The sequence below is a fragment of the Centrocercus urophasianus genome, unplaced genomic scaffold (genome assembly GCF_019232065.1).
Source record: "Centrocercus urophasianus isolate 14NV4802_14NV808 unplaced genomic scaffold, USGS_Curo_1.0 seq_17, whole genome shotgun sequence".
Taxonomy (NCBI): Eukaryota; Metazoa; Chordata; class Aves; order Galliformes; family Phasianidae; genus Centrocercus; species Centrocercus urophasianus.
The window spans coordinates 29,314,293-29,334,688 of record NW_024884722.1 but is presented as its reverse complement, the minus strand read 5'-3'; the positions used below and the strand labels follow the sequence as shown (position 1 = coordinate 29,334,688).

Sequence of the window (20,396 nt, the reverse complement as noted above, 5' to 3'; positions counted from 1 at the left end):
ATGAGATAGTATTTGGTATAGAACCTACAGCACAAATGAAGCAGGTATCATGCCAAGTATGTCCAAGGGCTTCAATGAATTTATCTCCAGCTTCAACAGGAAAATCACAGCCATGGCATTTTGTGCTGAACAAAGCAATGTAATCTAAAATAACAAAAAGCAAACTTAGAACAAACTCTTAGCATAATCACATTACACCCAAAAGAAATAGAAAGTTTCCAGAGGATAAATTTTTTTAATTACTTTTGCTCAGATTTTCTTACTATATTCATTGAAACACTCCCATAACAGAATTTTCGAGCTGCATTTTTTCCCCCCATTATTTAAATACAAATTCAGTGCAATGCCCTGTGGCTGTACAGTACTACAAGTTGTCATCACAAGCACAGAATACGCACTAAAAAATTCATCACATTCAAAGTTATGTTTAGAAGCGTTTGTTTAAGTTTCCATGAGTAGTTTTGTTTAATGTTGAAATACTGTGGTTCTTCTGCATTAATAAAGAATATTATAGAAACCCCTTAACTGCTGCATAATACATCTCTGTTTGGAATATCAAGTCCAACTTGCAGATGACTTGAAAGAGACAAGCAGAATTTCAAGCTATATATGGAATTAATGAAAGTGATTAGAGGCTGTGGTGAAAACTGCAATTTTAAAGGATATCAAATCAATCATGCTGTAGGATTTTCTAAGAGTTACAATGACAGGAAAATCTGATTTTTGCAACCATAAGGAAGGCATTTCCAAAGAAAACTAAGCCAGAAGCACATTCACAGGACAAGGACGGGCTTACCGAGGGAATAGCAGTTTAACCTTTGCCTGCGTCCTGACCTTGTCAGGCCACTACATTTACCTCTTCTGTATTTTTAGAAATCCTGACTTTTTCCTTGCTAGTTGGCAAGAAGCAGCACTCAGAAAACAAAATCTGCACTACCATGTGTTGCACATCTGAGCAGAGCTATCTTTTCATATATTGATCTTTTTAGGTTGGGATAGAAGCATCAAACAACTTAGAGAGAATTTGGGCAGCAATCCACGCATAATGTATAGAAGCACTGTCAGAAGAGTTTCTCACCACAATAACAGGAAGATTTTTAGTGAGCAGAAGATACCAGGGAAGTTACGGGGACAGGAGCAAATGTGAAGGGAGAGAAATTAGAGCCAACTGTTATAATAGGTTAGGGAGATAAATGAAGTCAGGCAATCTGGTACATAGGGGCAAAAAGACCAGCTCTCTGCCAACCTATCATTAAGTAGAAAAAATTCCAAGAACAAAACATTTTTAGATGTGGACAGTGGAGGCAAAATACATTCTTGGTTGGGTAGCTGGTTTTATTTTGTCCAGCAACTGCTTTATTTTATGTTGCTTCCGTACAACATGAAGCACATGAATGCTAAGCAGAACCATCCAGCTTGCTGTACCTTTCTCACAGTAAGGTTCTCCATCTTCCATGTGAAAGAGACTATTCCCAAATGGCTTCTTACAAGCAGCACAAACAAAGCAACTCGTGTGCCAAGTCTGTCTTAGGGCATGCATCACTTCCTGTAAAATAAAGAAACAAAAATCTCCAGCAGAATAGCAAGCACTGCAACTACCTACTGAAGAAAAAATACAAGGCAGAGATGCTCAAAACTTTTCACTTTTGTTTCAGGCAGTTCCTTTCCTCAAAAGAGAGAAGTATAACAGAAACTAAACTCCACTGGAAAGACAGAACTACAAGTACTGCAAAATTTCTAGAGCAAGGTATTTGCCAAAATGAAACAACGTAGTTCAGCCAGCTGTTTGTATCAACATGCCCAGTTGCTGTTGCAGAGGAGATTCTGCACAGAGATCTCGACTTTTTTTTCTCCTTTTTTTTTTTGACATTATGAACTCTTCAACGCAAGTGTATGATTTGTTATTTAACGTTTGAAGAGCAATTTCACCTCTGAGACCAAGAAATGCACAAAGGGGATAAATGATTTAAGTCTGATGTTTTCAAAGCAACTTCGATGATGTACTCATTTCTTCTAGCTTCTCACCAGAACTCTTTACAAACGTGATTTTAAAAAAGTTACTGGATTATGACTTACATGATCAATCAAAATGAGTCTGTGCATCTGTTCCTAGGCCATGTGTTCATCACAAAAAAGCAAATTCTGCACATGTTCTTTACAGAAGAGAAGCTTGAAAGTGTACAGGTGGCATTTTTTAAACATGCTTGTGATCCATGCTTTGTATAATCACAAGCACTGTAAAGCACCTAAGTTTCTGGCACCAACTGAGCTCTTTAAACTCCCACCATTCTCAATTGTTTCTTCCTCTCCTACATAGTCACCTGTGTTCATGAACAAGTGTTTACAGGACAAGACCAAGGAACTGACCTTCCTTTGGCAGGCTACCTTAACCCTTAGCAGTACTTTAGTTGTGTGTATAGCCACATAAATTCTTATCCAATGCCAAGAAATGGATGGCACAGGAAATAGGAATAGCCAGATTCTACCATGTTCTTTCTTCCATCCAGTATGGAGCAATCTCTATGCGTTCTTATCTTGTCATACGTGAGTTCTGCAAGTCCAAAAGCTGCCGCAGTGTCTCTAATGTATAGTTAAGTACCCACTAATTTGTCAGTCTTGTTTGTCAGTGTTTGACAGTGTATCCTGTCAAACTGTCAAAGGGCCAGATGCTTAACTAGAGTAATTTAGCTTTGTTAACTTCACTGAAATAGTGATTAAAGCAGCTGAAAATCTAGATTCTATTTTACATTGTTTCTGATTAAATACATAGGTTCTGATTATTTGAAACACTTATTTCTGTCGACTAAAATAAAAGAGACTGAAATCTATTTCCAAGCTTTAAATCTAAATAGTCAAGTTTATGCTTTGCATATAGAAAATCACCACTGAGTTTCATTAACTTCTGCTACTGTTTGCAAAACAGTTATCACTGATAAATAGGCTTGGATCCATTTATGAACCTCACTGAGCTAAGAAGCAAAGAACAGATAGAGAAATCTTATTAATATAAATAGAGGCAGCTGGCATCTTTGCTATTTTCCTGATGAAAATCCATAATGATGGACTGATCTGTGCCAACATTAATTAGGTAAGTCAGTACTCTGCTATAAAATTACTCCTACTGCTGCAGAGCCAGAGCTCCACCATAAGCATCTGATGCCGCCACCCCTAATCAGCAATAGCAGAGTAAAGCATCTTCTCAGTCAGTGCCAACATTCAGACAGATGTCAAAAGATGACAGCTAAGCAGTCAAAACTGATGTGGTATTTCTTTCTTCCTCAGTAAGAGAATCATGGCATATATATAGCATATATACATGTAGTATGTAATTGCATGCATAAATAAACTGCTAGAAGTATCTTACTGCATTCAAGCCTAATTACCATATGGTATGCGTAGAACATATTTGCTTGTATCTAAGCATCTATTTTAAAAAGTTAGCATCTATTTTTGTCTCTCTTCAATTCAGATCATTTTATTTACCCTGTTTTGTTTGTTTGTTTTTAACAGTAAGAAATCATCAGCATTCCTCTCAGCAGCTGTGCTGCTAGCTGACAGTGAAGTGCAGTATGAGCATTTAGCCCATCTAAGATCAGTCTTCTCCATGGAACTTTAGATTAAGTCAAGCATTAAAACATTCCAGTTCAAGTCTCCATTGCACAAAGACAAGGAAAAGGTAGATAAGATAAACATCCTGTGTGTTGGATAGCAGTGAACTATCCAGAAAGCGTACTGTGTTTTACACCTGAGAGATGATAATTGGATTACTTATTCTATCTAGTTGGATAAAGTACAGGAATAGCCAAGATTTTGGCTACCTAGTGATTATTATAAAATAATGTGTTTCTCATTCCAAAATTATATGTAGGCTAAGGAAGTATTATCAAAAAGGGAGAAAATAATAAAATAAATACAAGCACTGCTTACAGTTTAAATTATTTCTAATTTCAGTGGGCCACATATAGTTGAAATAACGGTTCTCTTTCTTACCCCCATGATCTTAGTGTGGCATCTGGAGCAGGTCGGTGCAAAGAACTGCTCATAACAGCGCTCGCAGTATACGCTATTCTGCTCTTCCACAAAGCACATATCAGCCAAGGATGTCTTGCAGTAAGCACAGTTGAATTCTTCTGGGTGCCAAGAGCGACCCATGGCTACTAGGAAGGGACCCCTGTGAACAAAGATATTTTTTACTGCAAAGATACTGAGTGACCCTGATTACAAACCCATTTTGCTAGATGCTGCATCCATGTATAACAAGCATTCTATTCAAATTATGAAGGTGCATATTAAAATAATATCCAGAAACCTGACCAGAAAGTGTCTTTTTTAAGATTATTACTAAAACAGTTTGCCAACTGCTTTAAGTATTTAATTGTTTAGACACATACATTGTATTTACAAACAGCTGTCAGAAAAATCATCTATGGTTTCCATATCTGCATAGCTGTAAGTGATCTTTGTGACCAGCTGGAAAGACAGTAGGAAAAGACCAAGGTTTGTAAATCAGAAAATAAATCCACTATTTAAAATCACGAGAAAGCAGGCCAGTTTCCAAACCTACCCACATACACCCAATATCCTGCCTTATTTTCTTTTGAGAGACTGCTACATGCTGCACGTTCTAGAAACGTTGGTATATCGGATGACAAGCTGCTGTTGGTTATATGGAAGACACAAATTTGTTTTGGTGATTTACTCTTGATTGTAATTACATGTAGCGATCGGAATTCAATTCTTTTATTACTGGAGTCTTTCTGTTTCAGAAAATATAAAGGGTGACGAGCAGTAGTTCCACTTCACCAAACTAGCTCCTTTTAGTGGATGAGACTGTCATTAAAGTGGATTACTTCAAGTTGGTTAGCAGTCCAGAGAGTTACACTGGGCGCCAATCCAGCAGAATGAACTGGGAAAGAAGGGAGAGGCATGCTATGAATCACTGATAATAGAGTGTGGGCATTATCTCTCCAGACACAAAAGCAACAATTACATCTGGCTGCTGTTCCAAAATGATGCCTTGTTCCTAGTCTACCATCCTCCTACTGGCCCCCAACATCGCAATGCAGTGGTGTATATACCTCCTTCAAGGGGTACTTTAGGGACCTTGTTTAAAAACTTGTTTAAAAAAACAGTAATTTGCCACAGCCTCCATGAAACAAACAACTAGCATGTATAACTTCACAGTGATAAAAAGTGAACTGCACCATAGCAAAATGAGCTCTGGAAATGTTAAATTAATGAAGCAGATAACAGACAACCCTGCTGAGTAATTTAACTGAGCCTTAGGCTCTGGTACTGTATATTAATGTATAAAAAACAGTCTCCCTGTTATATTGTCTTTTCTGCCTCATCCCTCTTCAAAACCTCATGACCTTACCGAATTATGCTGTTACAGTGCCCACAGAGAGGAGTTCGGTTGCTGGCTGGAAAACGCTCAGCCCTCTGAATTGTTCCTCGGGCTATTGCAGGAGCCAGGGGAGAAGCTGAAACTGGAGACGGGTATGCAGATTTAGAGGCAGGAGGTGGTACTGGAGCACCCCTCGGAAGGATGTTCTTCGTGACAGTGGTGGTGGTTTTTCCAGGTGCAAACTTCTGGGAAAATGACTCATCTGTTACCCAGGGAGGACGGCTTGCTGGCTCCGTGTTGGCAGGGGTGTAGGAATGAACTGGTGCAGGTGCTGTTTAAAGTATGCCAAAAGAAACCAAGAAGGATTTTTAGGTCTTTTCTTCCCATAGCAAAACAATAACCAAAGCTTCAGAGGACAATTTCTTATGGCCTCTCTTATTATCATTCATTAATTCTGGACTAAAGCCAAGGATTTCAGCACAATTGTTGGCTTTTAATCTACATGCATTACAGAAAACATTGCCTGCTGGCTTGTAAAGACTTTGTGGAGACCATTCTCAAAGATATCTCTTCATTTTTCCAGTAGAAATGGATATGACAGTTCTGTGATAATTTGAAAAGCTGCCACGTAATCTGTTTTAAGGCAGGTTATAAATAGAAAGGCCAGATTGTGTAATGAAGTTTTAGACAGAATTCCCCACAGTTTCAATATGGAGTTATGCTTGAATTTTCATTACATTCATTAAAATGTAATGAATGTGCACAGACGTCAGTACTGTTTACCACTTGTAGAACGTTAGATTTGTAGGTTTCTGACAAAAAATAGACTCACACAGAGAACATAGAGCTAGAGAGCACTGTAAGCAACACTGAAGGAGCCAGTTCAGCTCACATGACCAGCAAAACAAAGCCAGCAGCACTCAGAGGAAGGCCAGACTTGCGGTTGTGACTGATCTTAAGTTCTGCTCTTGGCTCTGCCACAGACTTCCTGTATAAACTTTGAGCGAGTTGTAGTATCTCTGTGCCTCAGTTCCCATCTATAAAATAGAAATGCTATACTTCCTTTCTCCCACCTTTGCAGTACCACATAAAATCATCTGCGCAGAGACTGTGCCTGTTTGTATGTATCAGGCTTTCATCTTGGGTGGAGCTTTATCGCATAAAAATAAGCAGAAGCTAGAGCCTGTTCATACTGAGATGTTTTCCCACTGCCTTGCTCTTTTCAAAATGCCAGATCTGGCACTGTGCAGGACTGCAGCTATTGCCTAAGAAACTACCTCACTTTGCCAAGTACGGGAGTACTAAAAGCAGCTTTTCTTTTGCAAAGAAAACAAGTGAGGGATTGTCAGCATGTGTGAAAAGGAGTAAAAGCTCGGAGAGTTGAAGTGTTCTGCCCAAACCAGAGAGCACAGATTTGGAACAGAAGCCAAGTCTTCTGTACTCAAAGCAAACACTCTGCATAGTAGATCACGGTGCCAAAAAAATGATGAGCAAATATACCATTTGTGGCTTTATGGGGCTTTCAGGTAGAAAGGTATTTCAAGCAAAGGAGAAGTTTAGAATACAAGACAAATATCTCAGGATAATAAAGTGGTGATAAGATTATATTTTACTTAACACTCCACTCCTCCCTTAGCTCACACTGCCACACAGAATAACATACATGGATTATTATCCTCAATGTGGGTGCGTAAATCGCATATGTATCAACCTACTCTGGTCAGCCAGCTTAATCATCTCTGATTCTATTTTTTATTGGGTTCAGAGTTTCTAACACATCTTCTTGATCAAACGTTTTTGTTCTTCAGCATCAAGTTTTCTCCTTCATAAAACTGAATCTCCCACCTTAGCTTGAGGCTTCTTTTTTTTCTCCTGGGAATGGTAAACATCGTTTAAAGATTTCTGAACAGAGTTTGTATCCAATCCCTTTAAACCCCGGGGCTGTTGCTATTTATGTATTATGGTATTAGGGTAGGCAAAATTAGAAGGCAATATTTCATCTCTAATTGGTGAGTTCAAAAGGCTCCCACCTATGAGACTCTGTAATTAAATAAGGTGACTTTTAGCTCACTCAGTTTTGTGGAAGGATTCTCCCTCCCCCACGGCCAGTTCTTGTTCATACAAAGGCAACGCATACCACAAAGGACCTAACAAAATGGTCAGATATTCAAACCCAGGGATCGAAAAGAAAACAATGAATACAGTTAATGTTTTTAGGATATATTTTTCTTAATGATTGTCTTTAGTAAATTAGGAGCTCTTTGTTTTCTGCTTTTTTTCCCCTTAATCTCATAATGTCATTGTTTTATTTTTCCTGTTTATTCTGATCAACATAGACAGCATATGATTTATCTGGGTTCAGAATAGTCTAGACTCCTTTGAAGGATTAACACTTGGGATGGGCCTTTTTTATTCTCTATACCTTCTTCTATTTCTCCTTTTTCTCCCTTTCTGGCAACTAAATCCTTCATTTTCGGTTGCTGAAAGAAGATACCAAGGGAATTACTGCAAAATGACAAATACCGGGTGTTCACAACTGCTCTGATTTCTCCATAGTTAACTAACATTTCAGCCATTATCATTTAATTTTAAAAGCTGGATTTATTACTGTGTGAACAGGTTGGAATTACTGTAGGTTTAAAATGCCATCATTGCAATGCGTTACACCTGTTTCATAAACAATGAGATTTTAGTAATTGTTATTAAAAAGAAATTACTTTCTTACTATCTTACAGTTATATTCCCTGAACTTACATGAACAGCTCTTTTTTCTTAGCAAGTACAGCCATATGAATTTACCTTGCATGTTTATATATTTCAAAATCTTTCAAAATTTATACAGCAAATAAAAGGTGCTGTTTGCTGCACGTTGTATCAGCTAACCTTTACCTGTTCAGCAGTGAATACTTGAAATAATTCAGTAACTCAACCTCTATCACCTTGTTTCTCAGCCTTCAGATTCTCTTCTAGTAGGAGAGAAACAATGGGACTACTGTTATGTGAAGAGAATGGTAGGAGAAGAAGAGATTTCTTAACAACTGTAAGAACAAGCCAATTCCGTGCTTCTGAGGAATTTGGAATTCTCATCAGCTCTTCATTTACTGCCAATGGATATTCTTCCTCCAGAAAAAAAGGGTATGTTTTCAAAGATTCATTTAGTAATATATAGATTCATATAGTCTCAAAAGCTTTAGCCTTACAAACTAACCTGTGAAAACAATTTCTCTTTTTTTGTGTTTTGTTTTGTTAGTGGAATGCAAATTTTATTATTAGTTTTCCAGTAACAAATGCAGTTCATAATCACAAATGATTTGGCTGGTTCTACACATAGCGGCCATGTCCTTGAAGCCCCAAATATTTGCGTATACTGTTCAAATGCATAATAAAAGACAGACAAAGCAGATAATGCAACTGTCCTCTGTAAGAAGACACTACCCTTGTTCAGAAGTATTTAGAAAGAAATAAGAATATACATAACCTGCTATTCTAGTCTTGAATGTGTTAAGGCATTAGTGAAAAGTTTATTGAGATCTGTGGGAATCTTTCTACTGATTTCTAAAAGAACGGATCAAGCCTTTACATTTGAGCCATTTTGCATATCTGAGTAGTCCCTTTTTGGACTTACAGATTTAAAAGGGAAGATCTCCTTTCTTGTTTTTAAGTATTGTGTTACTTTGTAGTATAAAGCTGGCATTTGGGTTGCTTGAAATAATGAAAGCACTATTGTAGTCTGGAAGTACAGGAAAAGAGAGACGCAAGTATTTTCTGCCATCTAGTGGACCGTGTTTAGAAAATAAGTCTATGTGCCTCTTAAAAACACCTGATGTAATGTGTGAAACAGAAGTGGGTAAAAATCTCCGTGTAGGAACAACAGAAACAAAGATTTTTAGCAGCAGAAAAGTCCTAGCAGTTCTTCTCCTTCCTTTAAAGCATAGGCTTACTGATTTACTCACATCTGAGCTACATACTCAACAATGCAGTTTCACTGTGAGATTAATTTCAGTGTAAACAAGATTTAACTCCATTACTTTTCAATATGATCCAGATTAAAATAGTTTCATAGACCTTCTTAAGTGGCTGATTTTTGTTTCCGGATGTTGCAGATATGGGGCTGTATGTTTTAATCTGAAAATTGCTAGTGTGGAATTTTAGGGGAAGTAAGGCATCCTATTCCTATTCAGTTAACACTGACTGATAGCATAAAGGAATTCCTTTGCTAAATTCCCCACTACAAATCCTTCACAATATTCATTATTTCAGCCTTTTCATGCAGTGGATTTACAGAAATGGAAATCTAAAGCTTATTGGTTAGAGTGAGAGTACAGCTACTGCTAAGGCCTGAGGTTGTACTTGGAGGAAAAAGATGAATATTGTGGTCTCATCTTTTATCCTTCGAGAATAGTTGATCTTTTCAGATTAAGGTTGCATTTTACACTGCAGAGCAGAATTTATATGCACTGGCAAAGTTGGATGAGAAGCTTTTCTAACTACTTTCTTGGTGACAGGATCTATCGGTGACAGGAACTGTTCCTTCCTGCATTTCTTCCAAGCAGCAAGTTTCTGTTTGCTTACAACTGCATCTGTCTTTAAGGCCAGGGTCACGTTCCAATTGAAGTGCTACAACACTAAATGAAGAATACTTGATAGAGGTACCAAACAAAAACCAACAACCTACAATAAAATGACTTTCTGTTAAACCTCATGCACCTGAGTCACTGGGGTTTAATTAGAGAGGTATTTTATAATTATTTTAAAACTTCTATTTATTCTCAAATATCTCTCTGCATCTTCCTGAGGAGGGGAAGCACAGGAAGATATGCTGGTCTCTTCTGTGGTAACTGATGGCAGGACAGGCAGGAACAGCACAGTGCTGTGCTACAGGAGGGTCAGAGTGGAGATCAGGAAAAATTCCTTTCTTGTGAGAGTAGTGGAACAGTGGAACAGGCTTCCTACTGATAGGGTTGATGCCCTATGCTTGTCACACTTGGAGAGGCGTTGAGCACCAGTAATTATCTTTAACTTTTGCTCATCTCTGAAATGGTCAGGCAGTTGGATCTGATGGTCTTTGTAGGTACCTTCCAATGGTATTGTTCTGTTCCAGTCTAAACTCCTGAGTAGAACAGAGAGACTTACTGTTTTTCTCTCTGTGAACTTTAATGCAATTTGCATCTGTTGTATTACATTTGTATAATTGCAAATTTTCTCATGTCCTCTGGAATACATTATATCCTTTCATTACTTACAAAAGAAGAATTTCCCACATGCAGGCAGGCAAAGCTTCAATTGGAAATAATTTTGCTGTCTACACAGTGACACAGAACATATTTTTCATACTGCACTTTTTAAAGTAATGGGGCTCAAAACCAGCAGGTTTTGATAAGGAATAAGGAATTGCAAAGAAGATGCCTATCACAGAAAGTAAAAGTTGGGCCTCTTATTCTGAGCTGAATTAAACAGCCAGCTTTTTCCCTAACAGATATGTGTATTGGTTTATGCCTGCTGCAGATCTGTGTAAACTAGAGCTTTCACTGCCCTCAAACGAGCATGGTATTTTGTACTAATCAGTTTATTTGGAAGATACTTTCACTTTCCACAGCTTGCTCTAATCAGCATTATGGAAATAAATCCTCTGTTCTCATCTTTCCTTCTTTTGCAAGACGGAAATACCATTTGACTGAGAGCACAGTATATGCTGACTCACCTAACCAAAATCAAATGAGGAGAAAGTGAAACCTTGATTGACTCTGAGATCCCTGTAGAGTTTGTTAAAGCTCCGAACTGACTTTTTTTTCCACCTTCATATCTCAAATACAAAGATAGATATAAAGCAGACAGACTGATTTAAGTAGAATTTCTCAATCAGTTTCATTGCAGTAGATCCAGAAATAACCCACTGCAGAAAAGAATGAGCTTAAGACTGTTAGAATTGTTGAGCTTTTCATACATACTTGGCTGTCAGAATAAAAATCAACATTTTAGTTACCTTGTTAAGAACAGAAAACTTAATTTGAAACAGAATTGCATTTAGACTTAGATTGCTAACTCGTTTAATTTGTTCATTTTGAAGGTTCACATTTTGGTCATCACTAGTTTTAGAAGTTGACTCCATTTGTAACACATTAATACAAACAGGATTTAAATAGCATCAAGGAGTATATTTTCCACCAAAATGAATAATCAAATATATTTCTTCAGTAATTGGATCTGTGGGAAATGGAAGCATAGTATTACTAAGTACTTTAAGTCATTCTTTAATCCAAATACAAGCCTGAATTTTAGAAATTCATTATGTGGTTTTCTCTATTTTGCAAATATCCTACTTCATTTATTTTGTTTCCATCCTAAGGTGTGCTTTCTTAAGCTATTCTATCAACTAGGAATTGCCCTGAGGATCCTAAATAGGTGTACTGGGCTTCTTGCAAATGCACTGATTTTGAGAAATGAGACTATACACCATTTTTACAGACTGCTCCCTTGCTTATCTTCTTTCTCCTACATTTGGTCCACATTTTCACTAATACAACATCATCCTTGATCCTAAGCTGAAACAACATTGTCAGTTCAGTTGGTTCTGTGCATATAAATTTCCTGATAACACACATGTCCTATAGCAAAATGAACATATTATTTTTCTAAAAGTAATGCCTGTGCATTCCGGTACTTGGAAATCTCCTTACCGGGCTGGTAGACAGAGGGCTTTATGCTAGCAGTAGTGACAACTCTTGGTTTTGAAGCAGCAGAAGCAGCAGGACTTTCACCATAGCTTGCAGAAGCTGGCACTGGTGTATATGACTGGCTTGTGTTTCTAAAAACAAAACAAAGGTATCAGCAACTTTATAAACAGCCAAAGTTATTGAGTACAAAAGGAAGAGATTTGGATGCTTCCTTCCGAAGTACCCCAGAAGAACTGTGAGAGCTAGAGAGAGAATACAGTGAGAACCACTAATCGTTATCATTCTAAGAGAGGCTTGAAAGTTCTTTGGAAAGAAAAATATCATAAATTATGATCTCAGTCTAAATTCAATGCTATTTTTTCTGATGTTTGGATTCAGCAACTGAAAAATACATGACATGAAATACTACTATGTGATTTCTGCATTCCTAGATAAAAACTTTTGCTCAGGGGTCCAAGCATCAATAACGATTTTTTTTTCCTCCATTTTATGGCTTAGATAGTTATTCTGTGTTTGATTATAGTAACATGTTGAAGTATATGCCTCTTCTACTTGCCCGTTACTTAGGACGATTCTGTTTGTAGTAACTTTGCTTCACAGACTCCTAAAAGAGCATGACAAACAAAGCAAGCAAGAAGGAATGAATTAAAGAAGTACAGAGAAGGGTAGTAACAAATACTGAGATGCCTGCAGTAATAAAACCGTTCAGTGTTCAATATCATTTTAACTCACCTCAATAACATAAACATAGTATTACTCTTTCAGTTTCACTATCTCAATGAGACAGGTATCTACCAACTTGTGCTGAGATTGTAGGAGTTGCTTCTATGTTGACTTTGTCTATAAGAGACAGTTTGTAAGCATAAGAAAAGATGTCCTGATTTGCAAGATCATGATCTATTGTGGCTCGTTCTTTCTCTGACAATGGAAGTAGATCCTACCTGGAGAGCATGTTATAATTTTTACCTATGACGAAACCAGCAAATTTCTTCTAGCGGTTTATATTCTCACAAATGTAAACTTTTGATTTGATTTTTAATTGTTAACAAAATAAACTTATCCTGGCAATCCAGCTACTCTGCTGCTCTGACATTACTTACACAAGATCTAGCCTGCAGAGCACTGCTGACTCAGGCTGGTTTATTTTGTCTACTTAGTCCTAGAAACATTGCTGTTGCTATGACGACTGTAGCTAGTTATTTCTGCACCCACTCTAGGGGCTAGGGCTGGATTCTGTTGTGAACTGTACCATGATTTCACAACCACCAAAGCACAGTATACCTTTCAACTTTCCATTCCTAGCATCTACCTCTGCACCTATGATGCATAAGAACAAACTCTACTTGGGGTCACTGGAGAGGGAATCATTGCTTCCACTGTAGCGCAGACAGGAAGAGTTATACTTCAGGGACTTGCAAAACATCTTTAGCTGAATATGCAACATCTAAAGATTTTTCATTGTTTCAAAATCTATTATTCAAGGTAAACCACACAGAAAAGCAGTAAGAAATACTTACCTTTACAGGATCAGTGATCAATATTTACTATGTGAACAGAAAGTTTTTAAACTGTGCGTGTCATACAGACTTAATCTGAAAACAGTTTACACACAAGAAAGCCTACTCCAGATGTGCAGTTTCACTGACGGCAAGATTCATTTCAGTGTTTCTTAACACACAAAACGCAAAGAAGTTCTGAGCCAGATTAGTGATACCTGAACTGCCGTGAAGAAAAATGGTTATTAAAAATTCAAGTGTTTTTTGAAGTTAAGAGTGTGATAAAAACATGCTACCAGATTCCTTGGACATGTAGGGAAATTAAAACAAAATGACAAAAAGAAAATGCTGAAAAGAATTCTATTCGTTGTATCAAGTTAATGACAAAATTAGAAGTCAATCACTAAAATCTATTGCAAATGTATGGTGAATATTAAATACAGTAAGAAGATAAAGAGCCTTGTCAAAGAGAAATGAAGTGTTATGAAACATCATTACAGGTTTTAGTGAAGTTAAAAGATTTATCAGGTAGAATTTCTGCTGAAGGAAATAGAGTTATCATTAAAGAAAAAAATGGAAAGGAAGGAAGAAGGAAAGAATGAAAAAAGATGTCCTAAGTGCTGAAGATGCTGTAATGTAAGAAGAAGCAACAGCATATCTAAAGCAGTGAAAGCACCTTTACTGGATTTATCTGTAGCAGCCAATGGCATGTGAGAGGCAATGAATTAAATACTGGCTCTGAACACTATTAGTTTTAAGAAAGTAAGGATTTTCATGTTAATACTTCACTGGATGCAGCAATAGACTGGGCTGTTAAGTGCTTTTAAGGTATAGTAACTGCACAAAACATTTTTTATACCTCTTCGACTGGTAGCTGATGGAGGTGGAAGAATGCCGGTTGAAACTAAAATGAGACAAAAGTTGTATTTGAAAAGAATGTATCAAGAAAATAGTGAGATCTTGTCTTACAGAGATTTTTCTTATGAATAGGAGATATTTTTAATAAGTGATAAACTAAACAACATATATATACTTTTAATAATGTAAGATCAGTGTTATGTTACATTTTGCTTATCTTATTAAAGCTGGGAATCATAGTGAAACCTGAATAAGGATTACAAGTAAATGAGTAGAGTATATTGCTTTGTAATTCACTCTCAGCCCCTTCTGTTCATTTTTTAGTCGTGGAATTACAATTTAACCACTGGACTGTTTTCTTTGACATTCACCATCAATTTGTAATGCCACAACAATTAGGTATGAATTTTCTTTTGTCAATAACATATGCTTAATTTACATACAAGGAAAACTTGAATTAACCAAAGTTCAAAGATCAGCTAAGTTTCCTGGCTAATTATGGATCAAACAAAGATAACCCCACAGAAAGGACAAGAAAAAATAGTTGAAGTAGCAGAATCAATCTATCATGAGCAACTTTTCCATTGCAGTACTGTTCTACTGTTACACACTAAACGGAGCCCTGGGTGAATAGGCAGATTTTTTTTTTTCCTTGGGGAAACAACATCATTCCAGAAAAAATGCTTCCTTCGTGTAAATACAAGAGGCACTGAGTCCCTGCAGAGCATAGGATATGAGAAACAAGGGGGTTCAGAATGAACATAGCTCCTGCCTAAGTGCAGAGCAGTACAGAGCTGTGTGGCAACAATCACAGCATGAAGGAACACAGCCTACATTTGCCATAAATAACAGTAGGATCTTGTCATGCATCAGTTATCTTCTTAGCTTCTGGAGAATTTTTTCTCTTTATCACAGACAGTGCTTGGATTCAGACCCTAGGATCATAGCAGCTATGCCTTTCTTGTAGAACCATAATCCTGACTCTTTGCTTCTCCTGTTGCTATGTTCCCAGACTGCTGTCTTGCTTGTTGCCCTGCTTTTACCCTCCTAATGGAATAACCAATTGCATAAAGAGTTCTGTCACTTATTTTAAAAACTTCTGCTATGCTTTCTTTATTTTTTGTAAATACGATTTCAAGCACAAAAGTAACATTAGTTCTGCAAGTTTAAAAGGGCAGAGAAACACAATCAGTTAAAGGTTAATGACTTCTAATGTCCTTCTTCAGGAAGACTATGAAAATTTTAGCCATGTCAGTTGCTATGCATCCATGCAGCCTTATTCAGAAAAGTAAAATCAATATAGAACTGTTCTGTCAAGGTTTAAAATCAGATTTAAGTGGCTAAGGACACTGACCAAGAAATCATCCCGTATTTTCTTGGTATGTCTCTTTAATGTAGCTGGAAGGGGAAAAAAGAAACTACTGAATCAGCAGTGGGACAACCTCCGGCTTGTTCTACCTGTACATGTTTTACAGGATGGAATGAATACTGCTGTGACTAAGATCATCTATATTTTATTTTGAACTAATGTTATATGAACTGCTGCTATGCTCCAATGGTAGATGATACTTGACCTTTAGAACTGTATTTTGGCATGCTAATACATTTCTTGATTTCTAAATCAAAACTATCTGATGTTTGACAATTTGAATTACAAAAGAATTTAGAAACTATGCCCTTATATTTGAACGCCAGCAATAGTATGTGGCAGTTTTAAAAATAAATAAATATGAAACAAATGCAAAGAGGTAAAGAAGCTATTTCATCTGTAACAAAACACTCCAACAAAATGTGAATTTGCATTTTGCACTTGATTGCTAGGAGCCAATTTTTAACCAATTTTTTCCTATGAGTTTCTGATTTGCTTTTATGTCCTAAGGCTTGTCTATTACTGCACTACTGAGAGAGGTACTACCTAAGAGAATAACGTGTGCCAGCTGATAACAACTTGAAGTATATGTCAATATCCTTGACTTAGAATAATTGCCAGTCATGAACAGTAGCTTTTAACAGCCTGATGAAAGCATTACTCTCTGAAGTGGACACTTGTTTTTTATAGGTTCTGAGGCTTTCAGGCTGGAATGTATCTCAGATGTCCCTCATTCAATCTTTTGCTCAAAGCCATTGAGCCATTAGATCAGACCATATTGATCAGGGTTTTATCCAGTGGGGTCTTGAAAAATCTTAAAGAACGGAGTTGGCACAGCCCATCTGAGCAATTTGCTGCCCTGCCCAACTTGAAGGTTGGCTTAAAGTTTTTTTTTCCTTAACCAGTCAGAATCTTCCTTTTCACTTTGTCTCCTGTTCTCCTGCAGGGCAACACTACAAAGAGCTCAGTTTTATCCTGTTAATCATTTCCTCATAGGTAAAAGAAGACTCTTATTAGCCTAGAGAAGAGAGGAATGTGGAGGAAGAAGCTAAGCAAAGCTTGTTCCTTTGGCTGTTTCATCTCATCAACATCTCAGTGGCCTTCCACTGTACTTGTTCCAGCTTATCAACATTTTTGTTTACTGGGGAACCTAAACTGGATATAACATTCCAGTTGCAGACTAACAAGTGCAAAGCAAAGGGAGTAATCACTTCCCTTACTCATGTTCCTTATTCCTAGGCAGTGCTGGGCACATTTGCTGCTCACTGGCACTCAACCAAGATGCCCATATCTTTTCAAAGGAGGAAAACGTAAAACAATCCATGCCAATTTAATGCATAGAAGATATCTAAAATGAAAAAAAAAATCTAGTATTTCTGAGTGATCTTTTTATTCTTGTTACTTGTTAGAATTATGATTGCCATTGATTATTGCAAAATTGATCATTATTTGCAAATATTTTGTGAAACTACTGCTAGTATTAATGAAAGTACAGAAACAAAGTACTAATGCCATCATACTACTACTTCTTGCATGAGACCTATTACTAGCTATTTTGTATAATTTTCACTGTAGCTAAGAGAATACCAAAAAAATCTCCTACGTAGATAGGTAAAAATATACCTCTCATATCAAGAGTCTTATGGCTCCTAGGATACAGACTGATAAAATACAAATAGAGGTCCTCTTGCTGGCCAGACTAATACCATGGCTTCAGATTGATGTCATGTTCTGACTGATAGATACATTTTGTTCCTTAGCTCAGAGAAATACCTAATGTGAGTCTCTTCTGTCACTCAGAACAAATCACTAGTTTTTTTCACATCAGTGTAATAAAAAGCCAAATACACACAGTTATTGTTGCTTAGTAAGTATGGGTCTTGCTTTGACTATTAGGGGCTCCTGTCAGCTATAGCTACATAGGACCCTGTTCTTATATCAATAGGTGATCACTCCAACTGACTGAAAGGGATTTGTTAGCAAAACATGCATCAGATAAAATAATACTGGTGATCATGTTTAAGAGCCTAACACAGAAAAGGAGTATAAGAATTACTTCTGAAGTGCACTGAGCACTCAATTTGAAAATGAGGTAATCTTACATTTCTATGATAGATACCATAAATAACAAATTCTATATGTAATTCATCACTTCAGAATTTTGCAAGTTTGTGCATAGAACTAGATGTGTTACTAGTAGTAAAAACCCTTACAAAGTCTTCCATTCCATTCTTGCCTTCTGTTCTTGGTACATTCTTGGTGACACCAATTTCATAAAGCAATTGAAAATGAAGTTACGAAGAGTGTAACTTTGATAAATGGACTTACATCAACATGTTAGTTTGATTTCTTATGTTTTAGTAGATGCATATGGGAATTAGAGAAATGGAACTAAACAAAGCCATGCTTACCTACTAAAACTCAGAACTCATCTGATCTTCTGTTACGTAGCTGTTTCGTTTTTGCATTGGTTTCAGTGATGTGAAGCAAATAAAAATGCTTTCTGTATTTGTGCTTAGCACTTAACTGCTGTTTTTTACATTAATCTTGAAGATCACTGCATCGCTTATTATATCTCTTAACGTGTGCTCTTCAAATGTGCATGCTCCTGCCTAGCCACGGTCATTCATTAGCCACAACTAAGAACATAACAAATGAAGAGCTGTGGTCTTTTGAAAGTGTATCAGATGGTTAAACTATGATCCGTGTTTTCACCAAGAAAAAAAAAACCACAAATCTGTCATTCTCAGCTGGCCTCAGTGGACACCTATTTTCATTTTAAGATGGCAAAACCAGCACAAGCTTACCAACTGAAGCAACTATGATCAAAATTTTTTCCTTGGTTGCCTATCATAAGTCTACAACTTAGGTTTTAATGTGAACCATCAAACAAGGCAGCAATTCTATTAGACACATCATGCTTTTAAATATTTTTCACAAAAGCAGTCTCTTAAGAAGCCAAAAACCTTAAATGTGAGAGAATAATACAGAACAAAAACATATTGAGTACAAAGAAACAGAAGAGATCTTTATAGATATACCTAGACTGAGATGAGAGAGCGGATGAAATAGTGGAAGCTGCTACTGACATGTTCTTGGACCCAAGGAAAGGCTTAGGTTGTGAAAGAGAGCTGGGGGCTGCAAGCACTCTGCAGAAGACACAGTAAAAGTATGAAAGCATATATACAAAAAATTTACAGGGACAAAGTAGTGCCATCAGAATCAAGCTCTGTCAGAGTTCAGGTACAAGAGGGCTGCTGCATAGTTACCAGGAACAGGTTTTCTGTAGCATACATCTGCAGGCTTACAGAACAGCACAACCAAGCACATTCCCAGAGAACACAAGTCACAATGCACACATTATGTAAAAATCTTTTTCAAAAAAGTCTATTGAAAACTAAGAAAGACTGTAATTTGAATTCAGATGTTTCAATCTGAATTCAAGCAAAAGATTTTAATATAAAAGCACTATCAGACAGAAGATTAACCTCCTTCAGAAAACACGTTACCAACATGATTAGCGGAATAGAGGATTTAGTTTTGAGGCATATATTCACATATCAATTTTCTTCGTGTTACTGTTTGAAATAGGGAATAAAATTGCTTAAATCATATCATTATTTCATGTAAAAGTGCCTTTCAGCATAGTTCTGAATTACAGTGTAATATCCTATATTCAAACCTCCTTTGATAGCTGGTGATTGGCTTTCTTGCACTGGACTAAAAACATTGGATTCCTGTAGGTCACAATTAGGAAAAACATTACTGAGGTAAAAATTAAGTAGTTGGCATGCATAAGTAATTCAAGTGAACTAGCACAAATTTAAAAAGAAATAGAACCAAGAGAACACTTCCAAATCCATTTACAGAATTCTAAGGTATGAGAGATTACATCTTAGATCTCAATTATTTTAAGTAGTTGTTGGAAATGTGCTTTTCCCTGGGCTTTTAAAGCACTCTAGAATACATATCTTTTAGGAATAATACGTAGCAAAAAACATAAAGAAAAGAACAACAGAGAAGCAGATTCTATGATTCCAGGTGCACTAAACAAAATTCACTCTTATTTTCCCAGCAATCACTATAATGTGACAGCAATGTGAGTCCTATTTCTGCACAGGCTGAGTTTGATCATTTCTGATACACGACTGGAACTCCTACTGCACACTACCAGTGTTACGAATTTGCATCTCCTTGAAACTCACTTTAGCTGTATAGCTTAGCTGCATTAGAGGAAAAAGCTAGATAAATCTGTTGGAGATGACTTAAAACTTTACAGAGCACTCAATCATCAGATGTGTGGTTTTGCTGAAATCTGCTACAACTCAGTAGGCTCAATTACGAGTGACCTACTTTAAAAAAAAAAATTCCATTTCATGCCTCACTACAGAAATATTATTAAGAGAAGCCACATTCAACCACTCCTAAGTACTGTGATGAGTTTTAGTTTCACTTGAAGTGGTAGAAAAACATTTCCAGTTTTGACCGTAGAGTTGCTTTTTTGAAATATAAATTATATTCCAGACTTAACATCCTTTTTTGTCATTTGTAGGACAGTTTTATTTTGCAAATTCTTTACAATCATGAACATTCTTTGAAATAAGAAAAAAACCCACAAAATTATATGAAAGCATACAAAATAGGCTACAGCT

At 36.7% G+C, this 20,396-nt stretch overlaps 1 protein-coding gene and 1 long non-coding RNA gene across 4 annotated transcripts in view; one reads left to right on the top strand and one right to left on the bottom strand.

The window, feature by feature from the left end:
* LOC122159818 overlaps positions 1 to 20,396 on the top strand; it is a 58,913-nt gene that overhangs the window by 16,170 nt on the left and 22,347 nt on the right. For all 3 annotated transcript variants that reach the window (XR_006168639.1, XR_006168637.1, XR_006168638.1), the window contains exon 3: positions 8,299 to 8,482. This is a non-coding gene — a long non-coding RNA (uncharacterized LOC122159818). The remainder of the gene's footprint in view (positions 1 to 8,298; positions 8,483 to 20,396) is intronic.
* LOC122159815 (LIM domain-binding protein 3-like) overlaps positions 1 to 20,396 on the bottom strand; it is a 29,684-nt gene that overhangs the window by 6,247 nt on the left and 3,041 nt on the right. Inside the window, exons 2-8 of the mRNA XM_042817676.1 lie at positions 18,786 to 18,893; positions 14,377 to 14,421; positions 12,025 to 12,152; positions 5,378 to 5,678; positions 3,991 to 4,171; positions 1,426 to 1,546; positions 29 to 144 (exon numbers count right to left, since the gene is read on the bottom strand). Of these exons, the coding sequence (XP_042673610.1) occupies positions 29 to 144; positions 1,426 to 1,546; positions 3,991 to 4,171; positions 5,378 to 5,678; positions 12,025 to 12,152; positions 14,377 to 14,421; positions 18,786 to 18,893 (1,000 nt within the window). The remainder of the gene's footprint in view (positions 1 to 28; positions 145 to 1,425; positions 1,547 to 3,990; positions 4,172 to 5,377; positions 5,679 to 12,024; positions 12,153 to 14,376; positions 14,422 to 18,785; positions 18,894 to 20,396) is intronic.